General features: G+C 52.1%; 1 protein-coding gene across 2 annotated transcripts; it reads right to left on the bottom strand.

Annotated features, from left to right (window-relative positions):
* Positions 1 to 52: 52 nt before the first annotated feature.
* On the bottom strand, positions 53 to 24726 carry LOC136176696 (L-gulonolactone oxidase). Of its 2 annotated transcripts, XM_065947189.1 has the most exons (11): positions 24309 to 24726; positions 22179 to 22304; positions 20845 to 20939; positions 20376 to 20466; positions 16022 to 16207; positions 8027 to 8134; positions 7162 to 7238; positions 4774 to 4923; positions 3807 to 3971; positions 1606 to 1696; positions 53 to 856 (listed from the first exon to the last, which is right to left on the bottom strand). In XM_065947189.1, the coding sequence occupies exons 1-11, from the start codon at positions 24345 to 24347 to the stop codon at positions 728 to 730; spliced, it is 1257 nt and encodes a 418-aa protein (XP_065803261.1). In that variant the 5' UTR covers positions 24348 to 24726; the 3' UTR covers positions 53 to 727. The 2 variants fall into 2 exon arrangements, with proteins under 2 accessions (XP_065803261.1, XP_065803262.1); XM_065947190.1 differs by lacking the exon at positions 1606 to 1696.
* Between the last annotated feature and the right edge of the window lie 1141 nt (positions 24727 to 25867).

The following is a 25867-nucleotide window of genomic DNA, read 5'->3' as shown; positions in this document are numbered from 1 at the left end:
ATGAAGAGCATTTTCCAGGCAAGTCCAAGACCCTGGAGGGAAGCTGGGGAATCAGGGAGACTTCTGCTCCCAAAGGATTACCTTGGAGATGGAGAGGAAGGAGGGAGACTAAATGAACTCTTGGCCTTTATTAAAAAGAAGGCAAGGAAAGTCCCCCTTTCCAAACATCCCTGGAATAGACATGCTGCAGGTTGGGCTGTGGGCAGTCAGGCGGACTAGTGGATCCCCTGGAAGAGGACAGTCCCAGGACAGGGTACATGCCTCTGAGCATTTTAAAGACCCTTGAGGGTGAAAGAAAGCAGGGCATAGCACACACGACCTCTGTGTCTAAACGTATGCTGGTGGGACTCCTCCCTAGGAGGGTGGGCAGGGCAGGTGGAAGGTGAGAATGGCCGAGTTCTCCTAGACATGCAGAACATTTGGGGGCTTCTCTGTCTCCTGGGAACGGAATGTGGTGACTGCAGGCTTGGGCTAAGAGGATGCTGCTGGAGAGGTAAAGGAATTTGGTGCTCTTTCTTACACGGGGTGCTGCGAGGATGAAGGAGTTAGGGGATGCCCAGACCCAGGTTCCTTGCTGTGGGTCGGAGCAGCTGTGGGTGTCCTGGCAGAGGGCCCCAGGGGAGATGTCTGTTCCCCATCAGGACAGTGGGACGCTGAGCCTTCAACCCTGTGGGAGGTGGGCCTGGAGGTGGGATGAGGTGGGCTAGGCTTGTTTTCTGTTTGTGCTTCAGTAGAACACCTTCTCCAGATAGGCATTCAGGAACATTCCCGTGGGGTCCAGCTTTTCTCGGATGGCACAGAACCTCTTGAAGGCTGGGTACATTTTCTCAAAGTCATTCCGGGTGCAGTTGTGGGCCTGAGGAAGCAACCAGAGACAACAGGCTTTGTTTCCTGGAGCTGGCACTTCAGCGGGGCTGCAAACCTGTGTCTGCGTGCCTGCATGTGTGATCCCCATCCCTAGGCACACAGAGAGCACACGCGTGCAGGTATATGCATGCACACACTCACACACATGCATGCACACACGCGCGTACCCACACCCATGTGTGCATGTATGCACATGCATACATGCATATAGGCTCATGCACAAACCCACGTGTGGTGTGTGTGCACATATGCACACACACACAAACATGCATGCATGCACATACACATGTAATGTAAAGAACCCAAACAGGAGGGAGGAAGTTCTTGGAAAGTAGAGAAGGAAGCGGTTAAAATGAAGCGTTAAAGTTCCCGTTTCGTTTGCCATCGGGCGGTGGAGGGGACTCTGGCCCAGTTCTACTGCTAATTAGTCTCTGAGAGACCCCTAGTTTCCTGTCTGCTGAATGGACTCATTGCTTTATCCGGCTTATAGGGTTTCTATGAGAATTAAATAAAATGAAAAGTGAGCACTAAAAGCTCGAAGGGAACATGAATGCAGAGAAGCTGGTCTGGCTAAGGTAGTGGAGGTCCTCCTTCCTATGACTTGCTGAGCTTCCCCACGAGGTTGGCGCCCTGGGCAGGCAGGGCCCTAGGGAAGAGGGGCGCCCTCTGGTGGAAGCCCTGGCGCACAGCCGCTGCCCGGCTCCCACCCACGGGGAGGCTCGGACAGACGCGTCCTACCTTGGCCCAGTGGGGCCTGCCTCCCACCTTCTTCATGATGGTCTCGTAGGCCAGCCAGTAGTCCAGCCGCGGCACGTCCTTACCATAGGGCCTGCGGAGGGGGCAGGACGGGGTGAGGCCCCGCGCTTGTCTTGTGTGGGCTCGTCCGTGGTTATCAGGCATCTCGCCCAGCACTTGTCCCCAGGGCGGGATGGAGGTGACTCAGCAGCCTGCAGCTTTTGCTCAGAAGGATTTTGAAAAAGCTCACAACCTCTTACATATATTTTAACTGTCAACTGAACGTTACCATATTTTTGTTGTTCAGTCGCTCAGTCATGTTTGACACTTTGCAACCCCATGTGTATGAGTGGGAATAATTTCAAACTAATACATTTCCCCCCTGTGTGTGTGTGTGTGTGTGTGTGTGTGTGTGTGTGTATACACACACACTTATTTGGGCTTCCCTGGTGGCTTAGTGGTGAAGAATTCACCTGCCAATGCAGGAGATGCAGGAGACATGGGTTGGGAAGATTCCCTGGAGGAGGAAATGGCAACCCACTCCAGTATTTTTGCCTGGAAAGTCCCATGAACAGAGGGAAAATCCCATGAACAGAGGAGCCTGGTGGGCTACAGCCCATAAGTTTGCAAGAGTTGGACATGACTGAGTGACTAAGCATATAGCACATATACTTATTTAAAGATTTGAATTTTAAATCTAAATAGTTAAAAATGTAAATTTAAAAAACTTAATGTAAAGATTATTTAAAAGATAAATACAAAAAAGCTTTATAATAAATAAATAGATAGATATTTAAATATTTCTATCAGAATCACCTCATTTGATGTATGGAAATCACAGCCAATGTAACCTAGTTGGTCAGTCCTTGCTGCAAAGCCAGACTTACTGACAGAGAAGAGTCAGAACTCGCAAAAACTCAAATGTTATGATGCAGCCCCAGGGGAATTTTCTTGCTTCTGAATTTGCATTCACAGGCAGGGACAAAATGGACAGACAGCCTGAGGACTGAGCCGGGCCCTAAGTTTGTCCCTGCGTGAAATAAGCTGCCTTCTGTGTGATGTGGGTTTCTGAAATTCTCTTTTCTGGCTTCCAGACCACCTCACTCCAGGACTGCGCCCTCTTAAATTGTCCCTTGGGATCCCCTGAGTTTGGGGATATTTTACAGACTGGAGAAATAAAGCATAGTAAGATTCAGGCTGGGTGAGAGGTGGTCTGTTTGTCTTCTACAAAGTCAGGGAAGGACTGTTATCAGTGGTGGATGGGAAGGAAGAAAGATGTGTCTTAAGCAGGAAGTTTTAGAAAAGATGAGTTGCTTAAACTGTGTGCGTCCATAAGCCTCATATGGGAGGTCACTGCCCAACCAATTCAGGACACAATAACAGTATGAGCATAAGGCGTCTGCCTATGGCCCGGCGAAGCTGGTTAGATGGGCTCGGGGAGAGCTGGTTAGATGGGTTACCGCGTCCAGGCATAACTCTCTTTTCTGCTGATCTGAAACCTGGCCTCACAGTCCTTCTCAACCCAATGTTTCCGGCTCTCAGAGTCGTTGCCTAGGGCAGCACATGAGACAGCATAAACTTGTCATTCCTTAATATTAGTTTTGCAAAGGGTAGCTTTGCATATTAACATTAACATTTGGCTGTATGCTCAGTCATTCAGTTGTGTCTGACTCTTTGTGATCCCACAGGCTATAGCCCAACAGGCTCCTCTGTCCATGGGATTTTCCAGGCAAGAATACAGGAATGGGTTGTCATGCCCTCCTCCAGGGGAATCTTCTGGGCCCAGGGAATCGAACCTGTGATTCCTGCATTGGCAGGTGGATTCTTTACCACCAGGGGAGCCATTACGTATCACATATTAATTAATAGTACATATTAATAATAACATTAACAATTATAGTTACCGTATATAAATAATTAACAATATTACATATTAATTAACATTAATGACTGCATTAACACAGTACAAGATAGAAAGGGTAGTTGTTGGAACTGGAAGGAGAGAAAGACTATTTTCTGCTGCTAAGACCAGGGAAGTCTCCCTGGAGAAGGTGGCATGTGAACTGGCCTTGAAAGCTGGGGAAGGAGGGAGGGGCCCTTCGAAGCGGAGGACCTGCTTCCACAGCCCCGCCCCCTTCACTACCGGCTTCCGCAGCCCCGCCCCGCCCCGCCCCGCCCCGCCCCGCCCCCAGCGAGCCACTCACCTGTACATGATGATGTTCATGTAGCAGCTGTCGCGCTGGAAGCAAGGGCTCAGCAGGATGTCGTCCCCGCGAGTGAAGCGGACCTCCACGGGGTAGTGGGCCACCACCTTGGGGTTTGCCTCCAGCATGGCCTTCAACTCCAGCAGGGCCTCTTTGGTCTTCTCTCTGCCCTCGGCCGGGGGTGGGAGAGGGGATGGAACCCAGACCTGAGGAAGGGGCCTCCGGAGATGTCCCATGAGGCTCAGCACGGCCCCCAGGAAGCCCCTTCCTCATGGCTTCTGCTCTTAAAGTCCTCACGGAAGCAGAGAGCTACCTCCTGCTCCCGCCCCAGCCCCCAGGACCCCTGCCCAACTGGGGGCTCTCCTGCAGGCTCTTCTCTGGCCACAGCTGTCCCAGGCCCTGGCCTCCTCTTCTTCAGACAGGATCAAGCCACTCTGATGCCAAGATTTCTACTTTTTCTAATAGTCCAGCCCTGAGAGTCTGGTGGCCCCAGCCCCTGAACACTGACAGAGGGATCCCCTAAGCCCTGAGCACTGATCCCCCTTTTCCTGGAAAAAGACAGAGAGGGGCAGTTCAGAGAGGAAGCTGCAGTGAGTCGGGTACAGACCTAGCCTCCGTCTCAAGGGGGTCCCTCCCCATGAAGAGGCCCCCAGCCTGCCAGGTGGGCTGTGCTAACGGAGGGCCTGAACACAGGTACAATCTTTCAGAAGAACCAGATACTGGCCACAAAGCCCCACGTTTCAGTCTAAACCTGCTCTCTCAGCCTCACAGCTGGAGAGGGGCCCGTGGGGAGAGTGGAGTGGACCCCATGGCTGGTTTCCCGAGAGCCACAATGGTGCATGGACGCTGCCTGGGGACTCAGAACTCCCGTTTCCCCCAGAAATCACAGGTAGGATGGCTGTGAGCAGGACCCAAAGGGAGCTATATGTTGCTGACCCACCCGCAGGGTGACCCGCTCAGCCCTTACCTGGGGATGGCCCAGTCCTGGACATGCTGCTTGAAGCGGCACTCGTAGGTGAAGATCTTGTGGCTGAGGTTGCAGTTTTCCTTCTTCCCGTTGAACAGGAGCCAGAAGAAAAAGCGATTGATCCAGCCCACAAGGCCTGGCAAGAAGGTGCTGGGGGGCAGGGCATAGGGGTCGTGATCATCAAATTATCCAGCAGTGGGTAAGTACTGGCGGTGAGGCGGGCAGTGGACCGAGCTACACACCGGGGCTTCATTCTCCACATCCTGTGCCACGCGTGCTAATCTGCAGCCTGGAAATCCCTCCAGGGAATGTGAAGGTCCCCCTGCATCACTCTCTCTGTGGCTGACCGGGGCTGCAATTATGGATTTTAGCCTAGATTTTATTCTTCTCTCCCTCTTTAATGACTAGGTTGTTTTTAGTGTTAGAGTATTTCATCTTAATTGTGATTTGAAAGAAAAAACCACATAATATAAAATTTACCCTCTTAACCAGTGTTTAAGTGTGCAGTTCAGTAGTGTCAAGTATATTCACATCACTGAGCAGTGGATCTCCAGAATCTTGCAAAACTGAAACTCTGTCTCCACTAAAAACTAACCGTCCATTTCTCCCTCCCTCCAGCCTCCAGCAACCTCCATTATTCTCCGGCCGCCTTCCATACTTCTTGTCTCTATGAATTTGACTACTCTGGCTGCCTCATATAAGTGGAATCACTCAATATTTGTCTTCTTATGTGTTTGGCTTATTTCAGTTATCACATGTCTTCAAGATTCATTCACATTGCAGCCTGTGTCAGAATTTCCTTCCTTTTTAAAGGCTGTATAGTTTTCCATTGCATAGCTATATGTCCCATTTTTTTTATATGTCCCATTTTGTTTAGTCATCAGTTGGATAGTTATGTTCACTTTTAGGTTGTGAACACAAATGTGCAAATATCTCTTTGACATTGTGCTTTCAGTTCTTTCTGACATATAGTCAGAGGTGGAATTGCTGGGTCATAAGAGAAATTCTATTTTTAACTTTTTGAGGAACCTCATACTGTTTTCCATAGTGGCTGCTCCAGTTTACATTCTCACCAACAGTGCATGCGTCCTAAGTGGCATCCGACTCTCCATGACCCTGTGGACTGTAGCCCGTCAGGCTCCTCTGTCCATGGCATTTCTCAGGCAAGAATACTGGAGGGGGTTGCCATTTCCTCCTCCAGGGCATCTTCCTGACCCAGGGATCGAACCTGCATCTACTGCATTGGCAGGCAGGTTCTTTACCACTGAGCCACCAGGGAAGCCACATCACCAAGACCCAATCCATTATTTAGCTTTCACCGCTGCATCCTTGGGCACATGGCCCAGTTAGCGGCCCAGAGCTGCAAGGGTAAGGCCAAGTGGACGTGGTTTCCAGAAGGCACTAAGTGAGAACCACGTGGGCGGGGCTCAGAGGCCATGGAGCTCCCTCAGAGCATGTGTCCGGGCCCGGGATGTGGCCACTGTGATTTAGAGCTCAATTTATTTGGATGCTTCCTGGCTTGGACTCCACAGGCACAGGCACATAAAGCTGCCAGGCTGCTGTGATGGGAGGGGAGAGAAGTCTGGCTGGGCATTTTCCACTCTCACCGCTGATCCATCATCTGATGGAGCAATGACCTCCAGGCTGGACTCACTGTCTTAAATAAGACACCAAAGTCTCCAAGATAAAAGAATGGATGGATGCACTTGACAATAAGTTTAAATATGTCTATACACCATAAGGGCTTCCCAGGTGGTAAAGAATCTGCCTGTCAATGCAGGAGACACAAGAGAAGTGGGTTCAATCCCTGGGTCAAGAAGATCTCCTGGAGCAGGAAATGGCAACCCACTCCTGTATTCTTGCCTGGGAAATCCCATGGACAGAGGAGCCTGGTGGCCTACAGCCCAGGGGGTCTCAAAGAGTCTGACACAACTTAGTGTCAGAACAATGACAACACAACAACAACAACAGCAACATACTTTACATATGTGTTGCCTATATTATTTATGTGTATGAAACATTTCAGAAGTTTTTATCAGATGCTATTCCACGTCTTAGCTGAATATAGTGTCACTGCTCAAGGACCTATAAGGCCTTCCTCATCACTCATAGTTATGTGTCTGGATGCTTGAGCCTGAGCACAGACTTCAGGCTGGGAAGGAGGTAAGAAACTGGACAATATGAAGGTTCACATCACCCATGAGCCAGGGTGTGCAACCTGGACATGGGTATTTTTAAAAACAAGCTCCCCAGGATCGGAATTCACTGCTCTGGACTATGCAGACAGACCCAGTTTGCATGTCTGAGGGGGGGATGTTGTTCTTCTGATGGACCACATCCCCAGCAGTAGATGGCAGGTGCTGGGAAAAGATACAGTGGCATTCCTACCTGATCCAGAGTAGGAACTCCAGTAAGTAGAATCCAATAGCGTAGTCCCAGAACCAGTTGGCTGAAGAGGAGGGCGGCTGGGAAGCAGAGTCTGTGGTCAGTTCTGAGCTGGAACTGAGTGTCCCAGGAGAAGCTGTGTGTGTGTGTGTGCTGGGGGAGGGGGGACCCGCTGGCCAGGACGACTGAAAGCCTCATTCCTGGTGGCACTGCTGATCCCCATGACCTGTCCCCTTCTGTTTCGTGCTTATGTGATCGTTTTGCTCAAGACCAAGAAGTGCCTGTGTCTCTTCTCTGCAGAGCTGATGAGCCTGGTGTCTGGCAATCACCCTTTATGAACCCCATGCCAGCCCCATACACATAGTAGGTCTTCTGGCCTTCACCTGACTTGTCTGGTCAACGTCTTCCTAAGTGATGGCTTTATTTTATTCTGCTGAGAAGCAGCCTGTTTGCCAAGGACATGGTGGCAGGGAGACAAAACCATGGGTTTCTTCCCCTGGGGGTGGGAAGGATGGGGTGCTGGAGGGAAGGTGGGATGCGCTAGCTGGCTCCTGAGGTCTATCCTGATTGCTTAGGACTCATTAGCCTGTCCTGCCCACACCTCCATCTCTGCTTCCCACATCTGCATTGTCCCTTGACTTCCTAGCCCTGTATCCCTCCTCACAGACTCACGGACTCTTACTGGGACCACCTTCCCTCTTCCTTCCACCCTCTGGCATTTAGTGCTCCTCTCTTCATGCTCAGGGATGCTCACCCATTGCTTTTCCTCTCTCCTCTCACCGATCATCAGGATGGTTAACGGGTTTTAGGTGCCCTGGGAGCTGGGCAGTGGGGGGTGGGGGGTGGTGGGGAAGATGCCCACGGCTACCTTGTTGGTGTGGTCCTGGTAGATTACACTGACGTTCTCGCTGTGTGGGAACCAGAGAAAGCGGAAGTATTCGGATTTCTTCAGGTGACTGTCCAGGTTGTCAAGAACCTGAGGAAGGAGCGGAGATTGTGTTGGTCACAGGATGATGGTGGGATGCTGGAAGTCAGCGCCCCCCATCGAAAGAAAATATCCCAAATGGTCCTAACATTGCCAAAGAGCATGGGATGTGTCTTATAAGATGCTGGACATTAAGTGGTAATGAATCCACCGCCAATGCAGGAGATGCAAGAGAAACAGTTTCAATCCCTGGGTTGGGAAGATCCCCTAGAGAAGGGAATGGCAACCCACTCCAGTATTCTTGCCTGGAGAATCCCATGGACAGAGGAGCCTGGTGGGGTACCGTCCATGGAACCACAAAGAGTTGGACATGACTGAGCACATGCATGCCATGGACATTAAAATGATCCACTTGTAGGTTGACTTCATTGAGTTATGCAGAGGATAAAAATGAGTTCTCGTTTACCCTGACTTGGACATGGGTTTGGGTGGACTCCGGGAGTTGGTGATGAACAGAGAGGCCTGGCGTGCTGTGGTTCATGGGGTTGCAAAGAGTCAGATACGACTGAGCGACTGAACTGAACTGAACAATGAGTAGCACAGTAAGCTCCTTACCAGGGGTAAGCTGCTGCTGCTACTATCACTCTTACATTGTTACTGTGAGCGTCACTGTCATCATCACTTGTTCCCACAACCCCTGACACCACAGTGGGCTTTAATAAGATGAATAGAAGTGTCTGGCTCTGAATAGCTCATCCGTACATGTGGAGATGTCACAGAGCAAATCATGTCTCCCTGACACCCATCAGGCTGCTCATGACAAATTCTGAGCCAAAGGAGATGCAGATTTGGGGTTTGACAGGCAGCTGGGAAGGAGAGGGGGAGTGCTGGTTTTGGAGTAAGTTCTGGATTCAAGTCCTGGCCTGGCAACTTGCCAGCGGCACAACCTTGCTGGATCCACATCCCCGGAGCCTTGGCTTCCCACTGCTCACCGCCCCCCACCAACAACACATGGGCAGTTGTGCAAATGAAATGAGATAATCTATGCTGAAGCTCCTGAGTAGAGTGCCTGCCTTGTGGCATGTACCCAGTGGAGAGTTTAGGTTCTGAATGTGAGCAATCCTGGCACACATCTGGGGATCCGGCCCTATTCCCCACCAGGTTCCCAGCTGTGAGTCTCAGGAAGCAGCATCTCTTCATCTGTAGAACCAAGACAGAAATAGCTTTCTGTCCTTCTTTTCTTCCTTCCTTCCTTCTTTCCTTCCAGGACTGTTGTGAGAACCAAGGGAGGTCATGGATGTGAAAGTAGTTTACAAGCTGTAAACACAGCAAGGAGATCAAACCAGTCAATCTGAAAGGGAATCAACCCTGAATACTCATTGGAAGGACTGATGCAGAAGCTGAAGTTCCAATACTTTGGCCACTTGATGCCAAGAATTGACTCACTGGAAAAGACTCTGTTGCTGGGAAAAATTGAAGGCAAAAGGAGAAGGGGACAGCAGGGGATGAAATAGTTGGATGGCATCACTGACTCAGTGAACATGAAGTTGAGCAGACTCTGGGAGATAGTGAAAGACAGGGAAGCCTGGTGCACTGCAGTCCATGGGATCACAAAGAGTTGGACACGACTTAGCGATTGGACAACAACAAAAACAGCCTGTGATTTCCATATCTGACTGGAAAGGAAGGAAAAACCGAGGTGAAACACCAAGGAATGAGCCCACCTAAAACTTCCATTTGGAGCGCCTGGGAGCAGTGGAATTTTAGAATTCTGGATCCTGGTCATCACTTCGGGGAGGACCCCTGACTTGTTAACTGATGCTTGATGGGACCCAGGAGATACAGGAATGGGCGGACCATTGTTGCCTTCCAGTGACCTGGCTGCCATCCTGAACCTCCCCTGCCACACGTCAGCCCAGGCTGTGGGTCACACTATTCCATCTCTGCTCATATCTCTCCAGCCTTCCCCTAAAGTCTGCTCCTGCTGACGTGGCTTAGCCCAGGCCCTTCCTAGCTCTCACTGGCTCTTCTGCACTAGCTTCATAATTTGCCCCATTTTTCATCTTTCCAGACAACATCTACAGGGAAGCATCCCAAGACACAGCTCAAAAATCCCCAGCAGCACTCCATTTCCAACGGAATCGAGCCCAAACAGCCTAGCATTAAGAGGACTTCTTCCACACACACTGTCCAGTACTGTTATCACTGCCCATAAGTGACCACGTGGAAAGGGTTGGATCTGAATTCAGATGTGCTGTAATTCAAATGCTCAATTTAACCCCACCCCTAACCCCACCAGGGCTGTCTCCTTCCATTCTAAGTGGTTTTCATTTATATTACATCCATCCCAGAAGTATATTACAGGTACTGAAGCATACATCTGTCCTGAAATTCATCAAGCATCTCATTCACATTTGGTTTCTCCTCGAAGGCAGACATCAGCACATTGTTTTCTGTTAAGGGCCAGATTGTAAATATATTAGGCTTTGCGCTCCTGTTCCCTCCCCTCTGCTGTGGTAGCATGGAAGCAGCCACAGACAATACATGAATGAGGATCACTGCGGTGTGTCAATAAAACTTTATTTATAAAAGCAGGTAGTGAACCAGATCTTCCCTGTGGGCCAGTTTCCTAAACCCTCACCCCAGAGCTGCTGGCCTAGGGACTTGGACACAGTAAATGCTGCAGGGTTCTTTCTTGGTGTTCGGTTGCTCAGTGATATCTGACTCTTTGCGACCCCATGGACTGCAGCACACCAGGGTTCCCTGTCCTTCACCACCTCCTGGAGTTTGCTCAAACTCATGTCCATTGAGTCAGTGATACCATCCAACCATCTCATCCTCTGTCATCCCTTTTTCTTCCTGCCTTCAATCTTTCCCAGCATCAGAGTCTTTTCTAATGAGTCGGCTTCGCATCAGGTTGCCAAAATAGCTGAGCTTCAGCTTCAGTTCTTCCAGTGCATATTCAGGGTTAATTTCCTGTAGGATTGACTGGTTTGATCTCCTTGCAGTCCAAGGGACTCTGAAGAGTCTTCTCCAGCATCACAGTTTGACAGCATCAATTCTTTGGCACTCAACCTTCTTTACGGTTCAACCCTCACATCTATACATGACTACTGGGAAAACACTATATGGACCTTTGTCCACAAAGTGATGTTTTTGTTTTTTAATATGCTGTCTAGGTTTGTCGTAGATTTTCTTCCAAGGAGCAAATGTCTTTTAATTTCGTGGCTGCAGTCACTGTCCACAGTGATTTTGGAGTCCAAGAAAATAAACGACCCTATGATTCCTTATTTGAAGAGGAGGCCCTCTTCTGCTGGGCTGTAGACCCGTGAAAAGTTCAGCCAGAAACACCAGGTCCCTGTCACTATCACTTCCACCCTGAGTGGGTGATGGAACCATGACCCATCACCTCTGGGCAGAACCCTGTCTCCTGGGAGAATAGGGAACATGCTCTGGAGCTCTGCCTGGAGGATGGGACTGAAAGAGTGGAAGATCCCCCCTTCTCTCCTGTCCCAGCCTCCAGGGCCATCCTCGGTTGCCCAGAATCTTAGCAGTAAAGTAACAGTGGCACCCCTTTCTGGAAGCCCGGGTTCCCACCCAGAATGGAGTCATGAGAGTTATTTTAAAACCACATGTTGTGCCTGTCTCCTGGCATCTGTCATTTCTTTTCCTCCCTGCTTTAGAGGGACAAGGCCTATCTTTCCCCCCATGGGAAACTCTAAGCTCCTTGAGGCGGACAGCACGCACACTCCAGCTCTGTGCCCTCTGCGGTCCCTGCCAGAGCATTGCATGGTCACTGAGAGATGGAGCCCCCTGCCCTGGACCGATCCCACTGTGACTCTCTTCAGGGCCTACAGACAGTCCCATCTGGGGGAGGAGGGTCCCCAGGATCATGTTTCCTCAGTCTGACTGGTGGTTCCTGGGAGCACCATCAAAGGGGGTGGGTCCCAGAGGAATGTCTTCCTTGGCATGTCATTGGCAGGAGGGGTTCTAGAGGGTTCCGTCCCCTCCAAAATTAGCACTGCTACTGAACTGACTCACAGGACTGATCACCAGGCCTGTGAGCAGAAGCTGAGGGCTCCCTGTCCCATGACTGGGGCTGCCCAGGCGTCAGTGGCTGGCCGCCCAGGACAGTTGCGGGCACTGGGATGCTGCTGGCGAGGTCGGTGTGTCCCACGGACCAGCCCTGCTTCCCGGGGAGTTGGGGGAGGCAGTGATCCAGGCAGCGGCTGTACTTCTCACATCTCATTATGGTTTGCGTGGCATAAAGGGCAGAGGTTGACAGCCATTTCCAAAATCCTCCAGTCTTCTTGGTGACTGTGATTTCATACCAGTTAGACTGCAGAAAGTTGGAAATGCTGAGACCTTGTCATAAGAAGCCAGGGAGGCCACCCCTTTCTTGGCCCCTCTGCCCAGAAGCACTGATTCCAACTCTCCCTTCCCCTCAGATGGCTTTGAGCAGCCTTCAGAAGCTGTGTTGAGGTGCAGATAAGAGAATCAGACCTGGGAAGCAGGGAGCTGCGTCTAAGATGGACCACACACAGCATGGGGGTGGGCATAAGACGGAAAATCTCAGAGAGGGGTGGGTGTTTAATAAATTCTTCTTGTGGCTCAGACAGTAAATCTGCTGTCAATGTGGGAGACCTGGGTTCGATCCCTGGGTAGGGAAGATCTCCTGGAGAAGTGAATGGCAACCCACTCCAGTATTCTTGCCTGGGAAATCCCATGGACAGAGGAGCCTGGTGGGCTGCAGTCCATGGGGCTGCAAAGAGTCGGACACGACTAAGTGACTAAGCATACATTGGTTCTCAGGCACCTGCCTGCTCCTGGAAATGAGGTCTCATCATTTTTCTTTTCAGAAGGAAAACATTCAGGGGGACCAAGAGTGAGGAGAAGCTGCTCCGGGGACAGTTTTCTGATCGGTCCTCTTTCCTTCCTCTCTGGACTGCCCTCTTCTGAGGGGAGCGGCCTGGGACTCGGCTTCCCACCTGCATCTTATTCTTCCTCCCAAGCATTCCCAGCCCCTTGAAGGGGCCCTTTAAAGGCTGCTCTGAGCAGAGAGGGTAAAAGAGAATTGAATGCAGGGCCATGGACAGCACATGCCCCTGGGAGGAAATCATAGGGTTGTAAATGCCATCTGCCCTCTGCGCAGTCCCTGTCTGTGGCCAGAGACTGGGCAGGGAAGGCCTGTCCACGGGTGCGATGGACACTAATGACGGGCCTGGTGGAGACCCATGCAGCTCCGGGCGGAAGAGCAGCCGGAGCTGTGCAGAGGGGAGGGAGAGAATCCACAGAGGACCTGCTGACTCACAGAAGAGGAGGCGGTGCGGCATCCAGCCTTGTGAGCCCTCGAGGGAGGGGCTGGGGTCACAGGGGAATGATGGGGGACTCCACACCAGGATTCACGCCCCTCCCCAGGGGTAAGACCCAACATCCCCAGATGCTCCAGGTGAGAGAAGGACCCTGTGTCTCCAGGGTGGGGCGATGAGGCGGGGCACAATTTTGTATCCAAGTAACGTCAGTGCTGGAAAAGACCTCAGGGTTCATCTAATCTGACCCTACTTTTAAAACGGCAAAGAAGGGACTTCCTTGGGGGTCCAGTGGCTGAGACTCCACGCTCCCAATCCAGGGGACTTGGTTTTGATCCCTGGGCAGGGAGCTAGATCCCACATGCTGCAACTGAGACCTGATGCAGACAAATAAATAATTAAAAAAATAAAAAGGCTCCAAAAGTTTGAAGGGCTTGGTCCTGGTAGGAGCCCCGGGGCCAATCCTACTGGCAAAAGAAGCAATTTCTTTATCTCTGGGTCAAATTATTCAGCTTAAAAATGAACAAGTTCTGACCTAAGTGAGAGGCCAGAAGGTGGTCCCTTTCTGGTTGAAGGTGATTTCTGCCCATCTCCCTTCTCTGCCTGAGATGCCGACCCCTTAACCTGCCCACTGCTCCATTGACACCATGCTCACTGAGGTCAGCAGTGATCTCCTGATGACCAGACTCTGGTGTTGCTCCCCAACTCCTCACAGCGTTGGACTCGTCTGGCTGCTCTGTCCTGGACACTCGGCACTAAGGCTCCTTTTCTCCTCACCCAAGCCCTCTCTCCATGGGTGACCACGTCTACTCTCCCGGCCAGTCGCTGAGGGGAGTGTTGACCTCTGCTTTGCATGGAATTGCACTGACCTAAAATGCAACATGTAGAAGCCCTCATCCTTGGCATGTGACTATATTTGAAGCTAGGGCCTGCTCGGAGTGAACAAGAAGCTTAGATCAGCCCCTTAACACTGGTCTGGGGATGTGGTTAGTTGAAGCAGTCTCTTGAGGTGGCTCAGAGTCTGGGGTGACTCCAAGTGGACTGGTTCTACCCTTCTGGAGCTCGCTGGCTTAGCCACACACTATCACTGCAAACAATTCCACGAAATGTCCTTGTAATCCTTTCTTGGGCCAAAGCATCAGGCAACTCATTTGCCAAGACTGGCCCACATGTGCTCATTATCGATGCTCTAGGAATCAGTGCCGCATCCCCTGGACCAGCAGTCCCCAACATTTTTGGAACCAGGGATTGGTCTCATGAAAGACAAATTTTCCACGGACCAGGACGGGGTAATGGTTTCAGGATGATTCAAGTGCATTACATTTACTGTGCACTTTATTTCTGTCATTACTACATCAACTCCACCTCAGATCATCAGGCATTAGATCTCAGGGAATGGGGACCCGTGCCCAAGAGCATCCCTGGAATCACTTTTTCAGCCACCAGTGGAGAGTTCTGGGGCTAAAGTTCCAACAAACACCATGTGTGCATGCGTGCTCAGTTGCTTCAGCTGGGTCCAACTCTTCGCAACCTTACCGACTTTAGCCCACCAGGCTCCTCTGTCCATGGGATCCTCCAGACAAGAATACTGGAGTGGGTTGCCATGCCCTCCTCCAGGGGATCTTCCCAACCCAAGGATTGAATCTGCAACTCCTGCGTCTCCTGCGTTGCAGGCAGATACTTTACCACTGAGCCACCAGGGAAGCCCCATCAAACACCATGCCTCTGAATAAAGGACCTTCTGCATTTAAATCCTTTGCCGTGAGGTTTAATGTATTAGAAATTCCAATGGTAAGGATTTTTTAGACCAGATGCTAGATAACAGTATTTTCCATTTTTTACTGCCTAGGTACCCTGAGGAGCATATTTTAGTACTGAACTAGGTACTTTTCAAGTGTTATCTGATTTAATGCTCAGGTTCAATACTTTAAGGTAAACATGATTTACTGTTTTTGGATGAGGAAACTGGGGCTCAGCAAGGTTCAATGGCTGACTCAAGGTCACAGCTTGGGGGTGGTACTGCCAGCGTTCAGTTTGACCCCAAATTCTACCATAACAATGTGGGGCCAGTAGTGTTCACATCACTACCAACTCCATCTGTGCAGAGGGTCTACTCATATTGAATGGTGAGGTAACTATGGAGGAGCTCAGATGCTGAGGAACTTGGAACCATAGATTTGAGTCCTGTAGCTTAGCAATTCCCAGGGATAGACCCATGCTTATCAGGCATTTCTGGTCTGTTGCATGCTATCCATCCGTCCATGCATCCATCCATCATCCATTCATCCATCCATCTGATCATCTGTCCATCTAGTCATCCATCCATGTATCCATTTATTCATCCATCCAATCATCCATTTTTCCAGCTAACCAACATGGATTTTCATTCATTCAAAAAACACTGCCATCATTCAGAAGCCATCCTTTCTGCCCCTTTTCACCCAGCTCCTCTGAGCTCCCCTGACCTGCTCACAAAGGGATACTGCCACAGTATTCTGGGGTCAAAGAAGGGTTAGTGAGGTCAGCTCACTGCCCCATTCTGGGGACCTTCAGAGCTCAGAGGAGCATGACTTATTAATGTCCTCCATTTCTTTTTTGAGGCTGAGCAGTGGTGAATGAGAGACAGTACCTCTTTCAAAGTTGAGGGGAAGGTGGTCTCCTGCAGGTGGAACTGGGGCACACACTGCAGTGTGACTGTGAGGATGACTCCGAGGCAGCCCAGGTGCACGCGCGCAGCCTGGAACACCTCTGCGTTGCTGGACTCGGAACACTCGAGAATGGTCCCATCGGCCGTCAGCAGGGTCAGTGCCACCACCTGGGAAAGTGGGAGAAGAACCACGCTTCAGTATCCCAGGCTTCCGGTAAAGCCCTCACTTCCCTGTTTGCCCTTGCAAGTGAGGCCCAGTGTCTCTGATTCCCAGATGTATCTGGCCATGAGTCCCACCATGTATCTGGCCCTGGGGGCTTTCCCAGTTAGGTTTCCAATCCCAGCCCGAGGGAGCCTCAGTCTTAGGGGACGGCAGGAGGAGAAATGGAGTGAGGGGGCTGTGTCTGGGTGGCATCAGCCCTCAGCAGGCAGGGGGCTCATCCATCACAGGCATTTCCATGGCACCCCAGTGACTTGCCCTCCCCCAGCTGCCTTGCTCATCCTGTGGATTTCAAAGTCAGGATTCAGCAAGCTTGTCCTCTGCCTGGAAGAGAGCTATGATGAGATCAGCTCCAAAGAGCCACGAGGCCCTGGGTGGAAGTGAATGGCTCATAAAGGCAAAGGGTGTGCCTGCATCCGTGGGTGGGGAGCTGGCCCCGCTGTCCCAACACGCTGCCCTGGGGACCAGAGTCCCTTGCAGGCTGTCTGCTCGTTGCCCTCCTGAGCACCATCTCGGCCAAGTCCAGTCCATTTTCTCATTTGGGGACCTCTCCCTTGCCTTAGGGTCTAGAATCCCCTACTTGACCCTACCAAACATGGAATCTCTGGGCTCTGCAGAGTGGGCCGCCCAGTTGGAGACAGGTGATGAACATCACTCTCCTTGCCCTTGGCCCCTATTTCCAGAGGAACCCTTCTTCATTGCCTGCTGAAGTCCCTGTCCACACTCTGCTATCTGCTCACTGGGACGGAAATTGCTTTTGACATGTACAGTTGGTGGCGGGGTGCCCAGGGTGAGAGAACAGATAAAGCTGAACTAATTCTGATTAACAGCGACCAGAACCGGAGAAGAGAAACTGGCAGAAGTGGGGCACAGTGGCCTGCTGTGGGAATGAGGGCGTTAGGATGATCTTTATTAAAAACAAACAAATAGACTTTGTTGGAGATCTGGGGCTGAGCTGAGCGCTGGCCAGTGAAACACAGCAGCGGGGTCCAGCGATAATAAAGGCGGGCCCTGACTCACCAGCTGTGTTATCTTGGATGTGTGACTTAAGCTCTCTGTTTCCTCATTTGTGAAATGAGGGTCATAACCATCTCAGAGAGAGTAGGTGAAGCACTCAGCTAAGTGCCTGGTGGACAGTAGATATTAAAGATGCCAGTGTCTTCCCCTTGCTCCCTGCCATCAGCGTTAAGTGTAGAATTAAACAGAGGAGCTCTCACCCCCACATGCCAGGGCCTGTCTTGCTCACCTGGGCTTCCTAAGGGAAAGAAAGTAAAAGTGAAAATCCCTTGTGAAAGTGAAAGACTCTTTGTGACCCCATGGACTGTAGCCCACCAGGCTCCTCTGTCCATGGAATTCTCCAGGTAAGAATACTGGGGTGGGTGCTATGCCCCCCTCCAGGGGATCTTCCCGACCCAGGGATCGAACCCAGGTCTCCTGCATTGCAGGTGGAAGGGGTGGGGAGTTGATAGCTTATCCCTTCTCAAGGGGATCTTCCTGACCCAGGAATCGAACCAGGGACTCCTGCATTGCAGGTGGAAGGGGTGGCTCCCGATGCAAGTGTCGTGAACTGTCTTTGGGCCCCCAGGCTCTCATACATACTGTCTCATTAACCCCCAATCACCCACAGGTTGAGGAGGATTCTCTTGAGGTAACAGCTGAAAACAGGGATGCCCAGATGAGTTAAACAACCTGCACACATGAGCACACCCAATGCATGTGGGAGGCAGGTTTTGGGCCCACATCTGAGTCTGGAACCTGTGCCCCATACTGGACTCCCATGAAGTTTAAGAAATACTTTTGGGTGGGAACTTCCCTGGCAGTCCAGTGGTTAAGACTCTGCCTTCCAGTGCAGAGGGCAGGGGGTTTGATCCTTGGCTGGGGAGCTAAGATCTCATATGCCAAAAACCAAAACATAAAGAAGAAGCAATATTGTAACAAATTCAATAAAGATTGTAAAAAGTGAAAGAAAAGAAAGTGAAGTCATTCAGTGGAAGGGGTGTCAGACTCTTTGCAACCCCATGGACTGTAGCCTGCCAGGCTCCTCCACCCATGGGATTTTCCAGGCAAGAGTATTGGAGTGTGTTGCCATTTCCTTCTCCAGGGGATCTTCCAGACCCAGGGATTGAACACTGGTCCCCTGCACCGCAGGTAGACTCTTTACCATCTGAGCCACCAGGGAAGCAAAGTGGTCCACATCAAAATAATCTTAAAAGCTTTTGGGTGAAGGTCAGGTGTGATCCCAGGCCTGTGTGCTCGGCTCCTTCTTGGCTCCTTCCCAACTTGCTAACTTGGAAAGGCCCTTCGCCCTGCCTGGCTTCCAGTTCAGAGCTTTCCCTGGGGATGGAACCCTTTGCTCTGCTTGCCCTTTTCCCCAGGGTGGCCAGGAAGCTCCCCAGAGATGGTGAGCTGTGTCAACACACACGGGGGTGGCTTCGTCACTTGTGTCTGCTGGGGACTCATGAGGTTCAGAGAGACAATGTTTCTGGAGGGCCCTGCAGGGTCTCCATCAGAAGAGAGACCCAGGTGTGTTCAAGGCCCCTGAAGAAGGAATTCATAGGGCCTGGACTCCATCTCAGGCCTGTCTGTGCTGATCGCGCTCGGCCACCTCTCCAGTGGACTCTGAACTCTCTGCTTAGTGCCTGTGGGAACGACAATGGGAGGATAAGACCCTCTCCGGACAGGGGAACCTTGAAGATCACATCCAGGTTACTCATCACCTAAGAGAAAACAGACACTAATCACCCCTGCCTCCGGACACTATCTATCAGAATGTAAGCGCAGGCTTATCGGTTATTAACTATTTGGAATGTAACTGCGGGCTTATTGATTATTGACTGTTTGAACACATAACACGTGAATGATGGGGTTTTTGTAGTTGTATTTACCCTTCCTTTGTTTATGTAAGTCTCAAGGGAATTGAGGTAGTGGGTTTGGACACGTACACATCGTACACATGGGGTATAAAAGATTTTCACAAATGCTGGTCGGGGCCCTTGGCTAAGAGGAGACTCTGCCTTGGGCCCGCCGGTGTAATAAACTGCACTCCACTATCTGCATTGTCCTTCTGAGTGAGTTTGTTTCCCAAAAAGCGTACCCTAGCACGCTCATCGACCTGTGTACCAAGCAATCGCCACCTGCCTATTCCAGGCTCCTGTGGGTCCTCGCTCCTTCTAGTCCCTCCCAGGGGGGTGATCAGGCCCCCTCTTCAACCCTGCTGGATGGGTTCCTCCTCACCTGAGCGCTCAGTTCCCCTGCTGCCGTCCACTACCTGCTGACGTGAAAGGTCCGGGCGTTGAAAAGCAGAATCCTTCCAGAGGGGCGAGGCGCCTTCCCCCCTCTAGGAGATTCAAGCTACAAAGCCTCGGGGTGGCCTCAAATGAGACCTGTCTCCTCAAAGCGAGGAGTTTCCCAGCCAATGCACCAAATGTTATAGCCACGCTTTCCGGGAAGCAGACTCACTCAGAAGGACAATGAAGATAGTGGAGTGCAGTTTATTACACCGGTGGGCCCAAGGCAGAGTATCCTCTTAGCCAAGGGCCCCGACCAGCATTTGTGAAAATCTTTTATACCCCATGTGTACGATGTGTACGTGTCCAAACCCACTACCTCAATTCCCTTGAGACTTACATAAACAAAGGAAGGGTAAATACAACTACAAAAACCCCATCATTCACGTGTTATGTGTTCAAACAGTCAATAATCAATAAGCCCGCAGTTACATTCCAAACAGTTAATAACCTATAAGCCTGTGCTTACATTCTGATAGATAGTGTCCGGAGGCAGGGGTGATTAGTGTCTGTTTTCTCTTAGGTGATGAGTAACCTGGGTATGATCTTCAAGGTTCCCCTGTCCGGAGGGGGTCTTATCCTTCCATTGTCGTTGACACAGGCACTAAGCAGAGAGTTCAGAGTCCACTGGAGAGGTGGCCGAGCGCGATCAGCACAGACAGGCCTGAGATGGAGTCCAGGCCCTATGAATTCCTTCTTCACCCCCACAGAGCTCTGCCGACACCATCCTGGAATGCCTGCTTGTCAGGAGCACCGATGACAAGGGTGAAGGGGCCCTGACCCATCCTCCCCTCTCCCTGGTGGTCAGCATCGAAGCAAGTGAACTCACTTGTGTGGCCAGGATGCCGTGCTTGATCCCCGTGTTGTGGGTTCCAGACCCGATGACGCCACCTGCGGTCACGTCTGACACAGCTCCCAGGCTGGGGGAGGAGGAGGGACACAGTCAGCCTTCCTGGGACAATACCTCCCAGGGTTGTGGTGTGAGGCCCCTCAGAGCAGAACAGCTGGTCCATCTCCTGCCCGGGAATCTCGTCCCCAGTTTAGCTTGCAAAGAGTCAGACATGACTTAGCAACTAAACAACAATTTCTTTCTATTCTCTTATAATGGCCCCTGGACACCTGGGGATGGGGAGACGGATGCCCTGTGGGGATGGGACAGGGATCCAGAGAAACAGGTGCATCCTAAAACGTGCTCCTCTCTGGCCCCTGCCAGATCCTTGAGTGTCTGGCTGAGGTCAGGGTGGGGAGCGATGGTCATCACTGGCACCCGCCCTGGGAATAAGCGAGGTGGCTCTTACTTGGACAGAGCCAGGCCATGCTTGTCCAGCTGCGGGTGCAGCTCAGCCAGGAGGATGCCAGCCTCCACGGTCACCTGCTTCTTCTCTGTGTCCACCTGCAAGAGACCGGCACAGGCTAGGATGAGCTAGGCAGTCACCCAGCCCTCGTCCTGCAGCCACGCAAGGCTGTGGGTACGAACACGTCTGTCCCAGCCCACTGTCAGCCCAAGCTGCCTCCTGCTGCAGTCAGCCAAAAGGGGGTGCAGGCAGAGCCCTAGAGTGCTGGGGCTCAGGGACTGTCCTGTGCAACCCTTCTAGTCACAGGGGAAAGAAATAAGGGGCAGGGAAGAGGTTTACCCAAGGTCACCATAGGGCTGGGACTGACGCCCAGGTCTCCTCAGCCACGTGGGAGAGTGGTTCTATGCCCTGAGACCCCGGGGGTGGTGGGGAAGGGATGGAGGAGCAGTCTCTCCGTTTCACAGCATGGAGACTGAAGTTCAGGGACTCTAAGTCACTCGCCCAAGGTCATACAAACATCGGCAGTGAGAACGAGATAAGAATTCACATCTGTGGACTCCAGAACACACATTTCACCAACCCTGAGCACAGAGCCTGGGCAAAATCAATTACTAGAGCCCGGTCCTCACTAATTAGCAATCAGAGTTAATTCCTGCCATGACTGATGTTTTGACCAGAGCATTTTCTACGGGGTGGAGATGGCTGGCCTGAGCAAATCAGGAAATAAATAGTACAGAGAAATCTAGAATCTCTGCTAGCAGAACTGGAGGGGCGGGTACCAGGCGAAAATGACAGCTCAGAGGAGCTGGCCCTGTCGGGTGGGAACAAGAGCCCTGCACGGCCTGCTCACTCATCCCTGGCAGGCGCCTGGTTGTGGGCGGGGGAGGGGAGGGTGTGAGCCGCCTGAATGAATGTATCCCAGCACAGGGCTGGTGTCAGACTCCCGAGTGTGCCGCCAGCTCTGCCGCTGGTCAGCTGTGTGACCTTAGGCAAGTCACCCCCCCGCCCCCCATCTTCAGTTTCCCTATATGCAGAACAAGTTAAGTGCAAATCCTGGATTTGTCATGAATCCACCTTTGGGGGCCTGACTTGTGGACATCCTCTCTGTGGCCACAAGGGTGCACACAGACCAGATGTGAGGCTTGAAGGAGTCCAGGGCAGGCCCTGTGGGGAGTGAGGATGATCACAAGTGGACCAGGAATGGGGTGGGAGTCACTTTGGGACTCAAAGGCCAGGAGGGGATGAGGCATGAGGGAAAAGGAGCCTCCACCTCCACCCTGGAGTCAGGGAAGCGGCATGGGGTGCAGCAGAGGCAGAGAGCCCAGTGCTCTGAGTACCTTGAGGACGCGGTTCATTTTGCCCATGTGGATCATGAAGCCGTCAGTGCAGGCGATGTCTGAGGGTGAGTGGCCACCGCCCACCACCTTCACCCGCTTGTTCTGCTGCCTGGCCAGGGCCAGCACCTGTGGAGGCAGCACCTGCATCAGCCTCAGCCCAGGTCTTTCTCTGCGAGGCAGCTGGGCCACCCAGGCGTTGCACCCCCAGTCCCCCAGGCGCTGCCTGGCTGGAGGCTGCCATGCAGACCACTCCGGGAAAGAGCCAGAGAGAAGGGCCAGGAAGTGAGCGGGGTGCAGGCCAGCACGGCTCAGAACAACCTCTGCACGCAGGACATCAGCCCTCAGCTCAGTATGAAGCCTGTTTTCTCAGCATTCAAGGCCCTCAGATCCATTCAAAGCCACTCCACCTCCTAGCCTTCCTCTTTTGCCCTCTCTGCTCCGCAAACATTCCCACCCCCAGCCACTGAAGACTCTGATCATTCTTCACCTGTCCTTCACATCTCCCACTGCCCTACCCCAGCTCCCTTTTGAGCTCTATTCAACCTCCGGGCTGACTCAGTGATCATTTTTCTTCATGTTTCTGCTTGAGAAATTGGGGGCTTCGAATCTGGGTTTAAAATCTGGCTCTGATACTTACTATTTAATAACAAGGGGAAATTCCAAAGCCTCTCTGAGACTCAGTTTGCCCTTCTGTTAAACGGGCTAATAATCACTACCTTGCAGGTATGGATGGGGACAGGTGAGACCACAGGTACGAAGCAGGTGGTACTGATCACCAGTGGTGACCATGTCATTCCCACCACTCTCCTCTGAGTGCCCTCACACACACGCATGTACAGGCTCACAAACATGTGAATCTCTCCCCTCTTTGTGCTCTGCTAATATTAGTGAAACATCTGCATCCTCTGGGTTAGTCCTATGCAAACTGTCTTAGGGTTAAGCGTTTTAAGAGCAGAGGTTGGGTCTTGTCCATTCATTCATTCATTCATTCACTCATTCATTCACCAAATATTCATTAAGTGCTTCCTGTGTGCCTGATAAAGGGCTAGGTGTGCTATGGATGCAATGGAAAACAGGAAAAACGTGGCCTTACATCCTTATGGGGGAGAGAGAAAAAAAGCATGAAAAAGTTCATGTCAGTGAAATAGCTGCAGGTTTTGAATGCAGTGAAAGAAATAAGCAAGGAGCTGAGATGCAGAAGATGGGGACATCCTCAGATGAAGTGGTCTGGAAGTCTCTGAGGAGGTGATATACCCTGAGTGCTAAAGGATGCAAAGGTGTTGGTCTTGTGAAAAGTGAAGGGTCAGGCATTCCAGGTAGTGGGAATAGCAAGGGCTAAGATACAGAGGTAGGAAAATGCTTGGTCTGTCCTGTGATCAAAAGTAAAGAATCCACCTGCCAGAGCAGGAGATGCGGGTTTGATCCCTGGGTCAGGAAGATCCCCTGGAGAAGGACATGGCAACCCACACCAGTATTCTTGCCTGGAAAGTCCCCTGGACAGAGAAGCCTAGTGGGCTATAGTCCATGGGGTCATAGAGTCAGACAGAGATCAGTGAGGCTATTTTGGGCCGTGGCAGGTAGGGAAGGGGTGGTGGCCAGGGCTTTGTGACACCAGTGGAGAGTGTTGGAGAGAAGGAGGTGGATTCTAGAAACTTCCAAGCCAGGACTTGCTGAAGTCAGATAAGGGTAAAGAAGGGACAGTGACCTACTTCCTGGCTTCCAGTTTGAGCAACCAGGTGGTTGGACAGAGTTAGGAAGACCGCAATAGAATAGGTTGAAAGCAAACAAACATCAAAAACATCCTTCGGGGCATCAAAGTTTGCCATGTCTCTGATGAAAGAAGTCATATGCCAATTTGCAGCTCAGAGAAGAGACCTGAGCCAGAAATAACAATCGGGCAGCCACTGGTGGACACCCCAGGTGGTCACGTGAAAGTAGAGTTCAGCTGGAGGCAACCTCATGGTGCTGTTGCCCGACTAGCAATTCCGGGGTAGGGATGGGGGTCTTAGCCGGGAAGTCCTCCTCTCAGCCTCCTCTCTGAGGGCATTTCTGAGCCACATTCCTGATCCGGATGGAACTGGAGGTCTGGTGGCCGGACCATCGGGCACTGTTCTGAGACAAGATACTCACCTCTCTGATCTCCTCCACGGATGTGGGCTGAAAGTACATCTCCGGGCAACAGCCATAGGTCCTCGCCCAGTTTTGGAATTTGACCCCCTTGTACCCGTGGACCTATGTGATAGGACAAAAGCTGAGTCACCTCCAGTGAGTGGTCTCAGACTGCCTGACCCCCATCCTTCCACGGCCCTGACATTGTAGAGACGGGAGGCTGCGGCCACGGCGCTGAGCCAGCCTCCGGGTTTGCCCTCGTCACCCCTCTGCGCCCCTGGGAAGCCTAAACACATGTCAGAAGTTCTGAAGCCAAGTGGCCATGTGGGGGCTTCCTGCTACCATTTTCTCCCATCAGCTCATGGTGGAGGGAGGCGGCTGGGGGGCTGGGCAGATCATGCAGAAAACTCAGCACGCTTAGGAGAAGCAGGGAGATGAGATCAGGGGTGCGGCTGGAGAAAGCAGTATTTGGGTTCCTGCTCCGGTGTGGTGACCCGTCTGAAGGACCCAGTAGTACAAGGTGCACTGGGCTGAGTAGGACAGTGGGGGAGGGGCTGCATGAGCTGGCCCGGTGGCCCAAGAAGGAAGGAAACTGGCCTTCAGCTTTCCCGCCAATCTTCTCCTGCAGGAAGGGGCGCATCTGGGAGGCTCCATGGCAGCCTTTCCTGGCCTGGAGGCCAAGCAGGGAGCCCTGGGAAATGGATTCCCATTTGAGGCACCCCTGCTGTGTGCCTGGGTTCCTCCACATGTCATACCTTTTTAGCCCTTACAGCGATACCACCGGATGGATGATATCAACGCTCATTTTCAGGAGCAGAAATTGAGGCCCAGAGAGGTGCAGTAACTTCCCCAAGCTCACAGAGCCACCCAGGAAAGATACAGGAGCGCAACCCAGGCCTTCCTCTTTTATCCCTTCCCCAGCACCCCAGCGGCTCCTCAGAGCCTCAAATCCCATTTGAAGGCTTAACTGTGGCCACCCCTCAGTCCCACACCTGCCCAATTTTGCACCCCTGCCCCAAGCCAGGTTCACGGGCTCAGTTTGGATGTAGCCGGTGGGGCTGACCGGCCGAACTGACTGGACCAGCGGTGCCATTTGGCCCTACCATGGTTCTAGTGGTGGGTCGGTGGCCTCGGCTGACTCCGGCTTCCTCTGGGAGCGGGGCGCAGGGAAGCAGGGTCCTGGGGCAAAGCAGAGGGGCTGGAAGCAACGGCGAGGTGACAGCGAACACAGAGGCTCGGGGAGGCACAGAGGGGCCCGCCAGAGGCAGATAAGCCGGTGACGACAGGCTCCACCCAGACAAACAGCCGCTGGGCCGGCCCTCTGCCCGTCAGCCCCTCTCAGGCAGCACGTGGGGACGCAGCCTGCACAGGGTGGCCGGTTTTTCCCCAAAAGCTGTTGAGCTCTGACCCCAGGAAGGTCTTTGGGGGCTTTCTGGAGCTGAAGGATCCCTGGCCTTGAAACTGAGTCCTTAATGCCACAGATCAGGGGAGGTCATGACCTGGGGCCCGCGTGTCAGTTCATTTGTCAGAGTTGGGGGAGGATTTTCCCAGGCCGCCCACTGCTACAGGGAGACAGGAGG

This window comes from Muntiacus reevesi, chromosome 10 (assembly GCF_963930625.1).
Source record: "Muntiacus reevesi chromosome 10, mMunRee1.1, whole genome shotgun sequence".
Taxonomy (NCBI): Eukaryota; Metazoa; Chordata; class Mammalia; order Artiodactyla; family Cervidae; genus Muntiacus; species Muntiacus reevesi.
The sequence above is the reverse complement of the archived record's forward strand: the minus strand, read 5'-3'. Positions and strand labels throughout refer to the sequence as shown.

What these genes read in the sequence shown, in the direction of transcription:
- LOC136176696 (XM_065947189.1), bottom strand. Translation starts at nt 24,347, where the DNA reads ATGTACTTTCAGCCCACATCCGTGGAGGAGATCAGAGAG. An exon ending in CCGTGGAGGAGATCAGAGAG is followed by an intron (nt 22,305 to 24,308) that starts GTGAGTATCTTG and finishes CTGCCTCCACAG; the next exon opens with GTGCTGGCCCTGGCCAGGCA. An exon ending in ACGGCATCCTGGCCACACAA is followed by an intron (nt 16,208 to 20,375) that starts GTGAGTTCACTT and finishes CCACTTTCCCAG; the next exon opens with GTGGTGGCACTGACCCTGCT.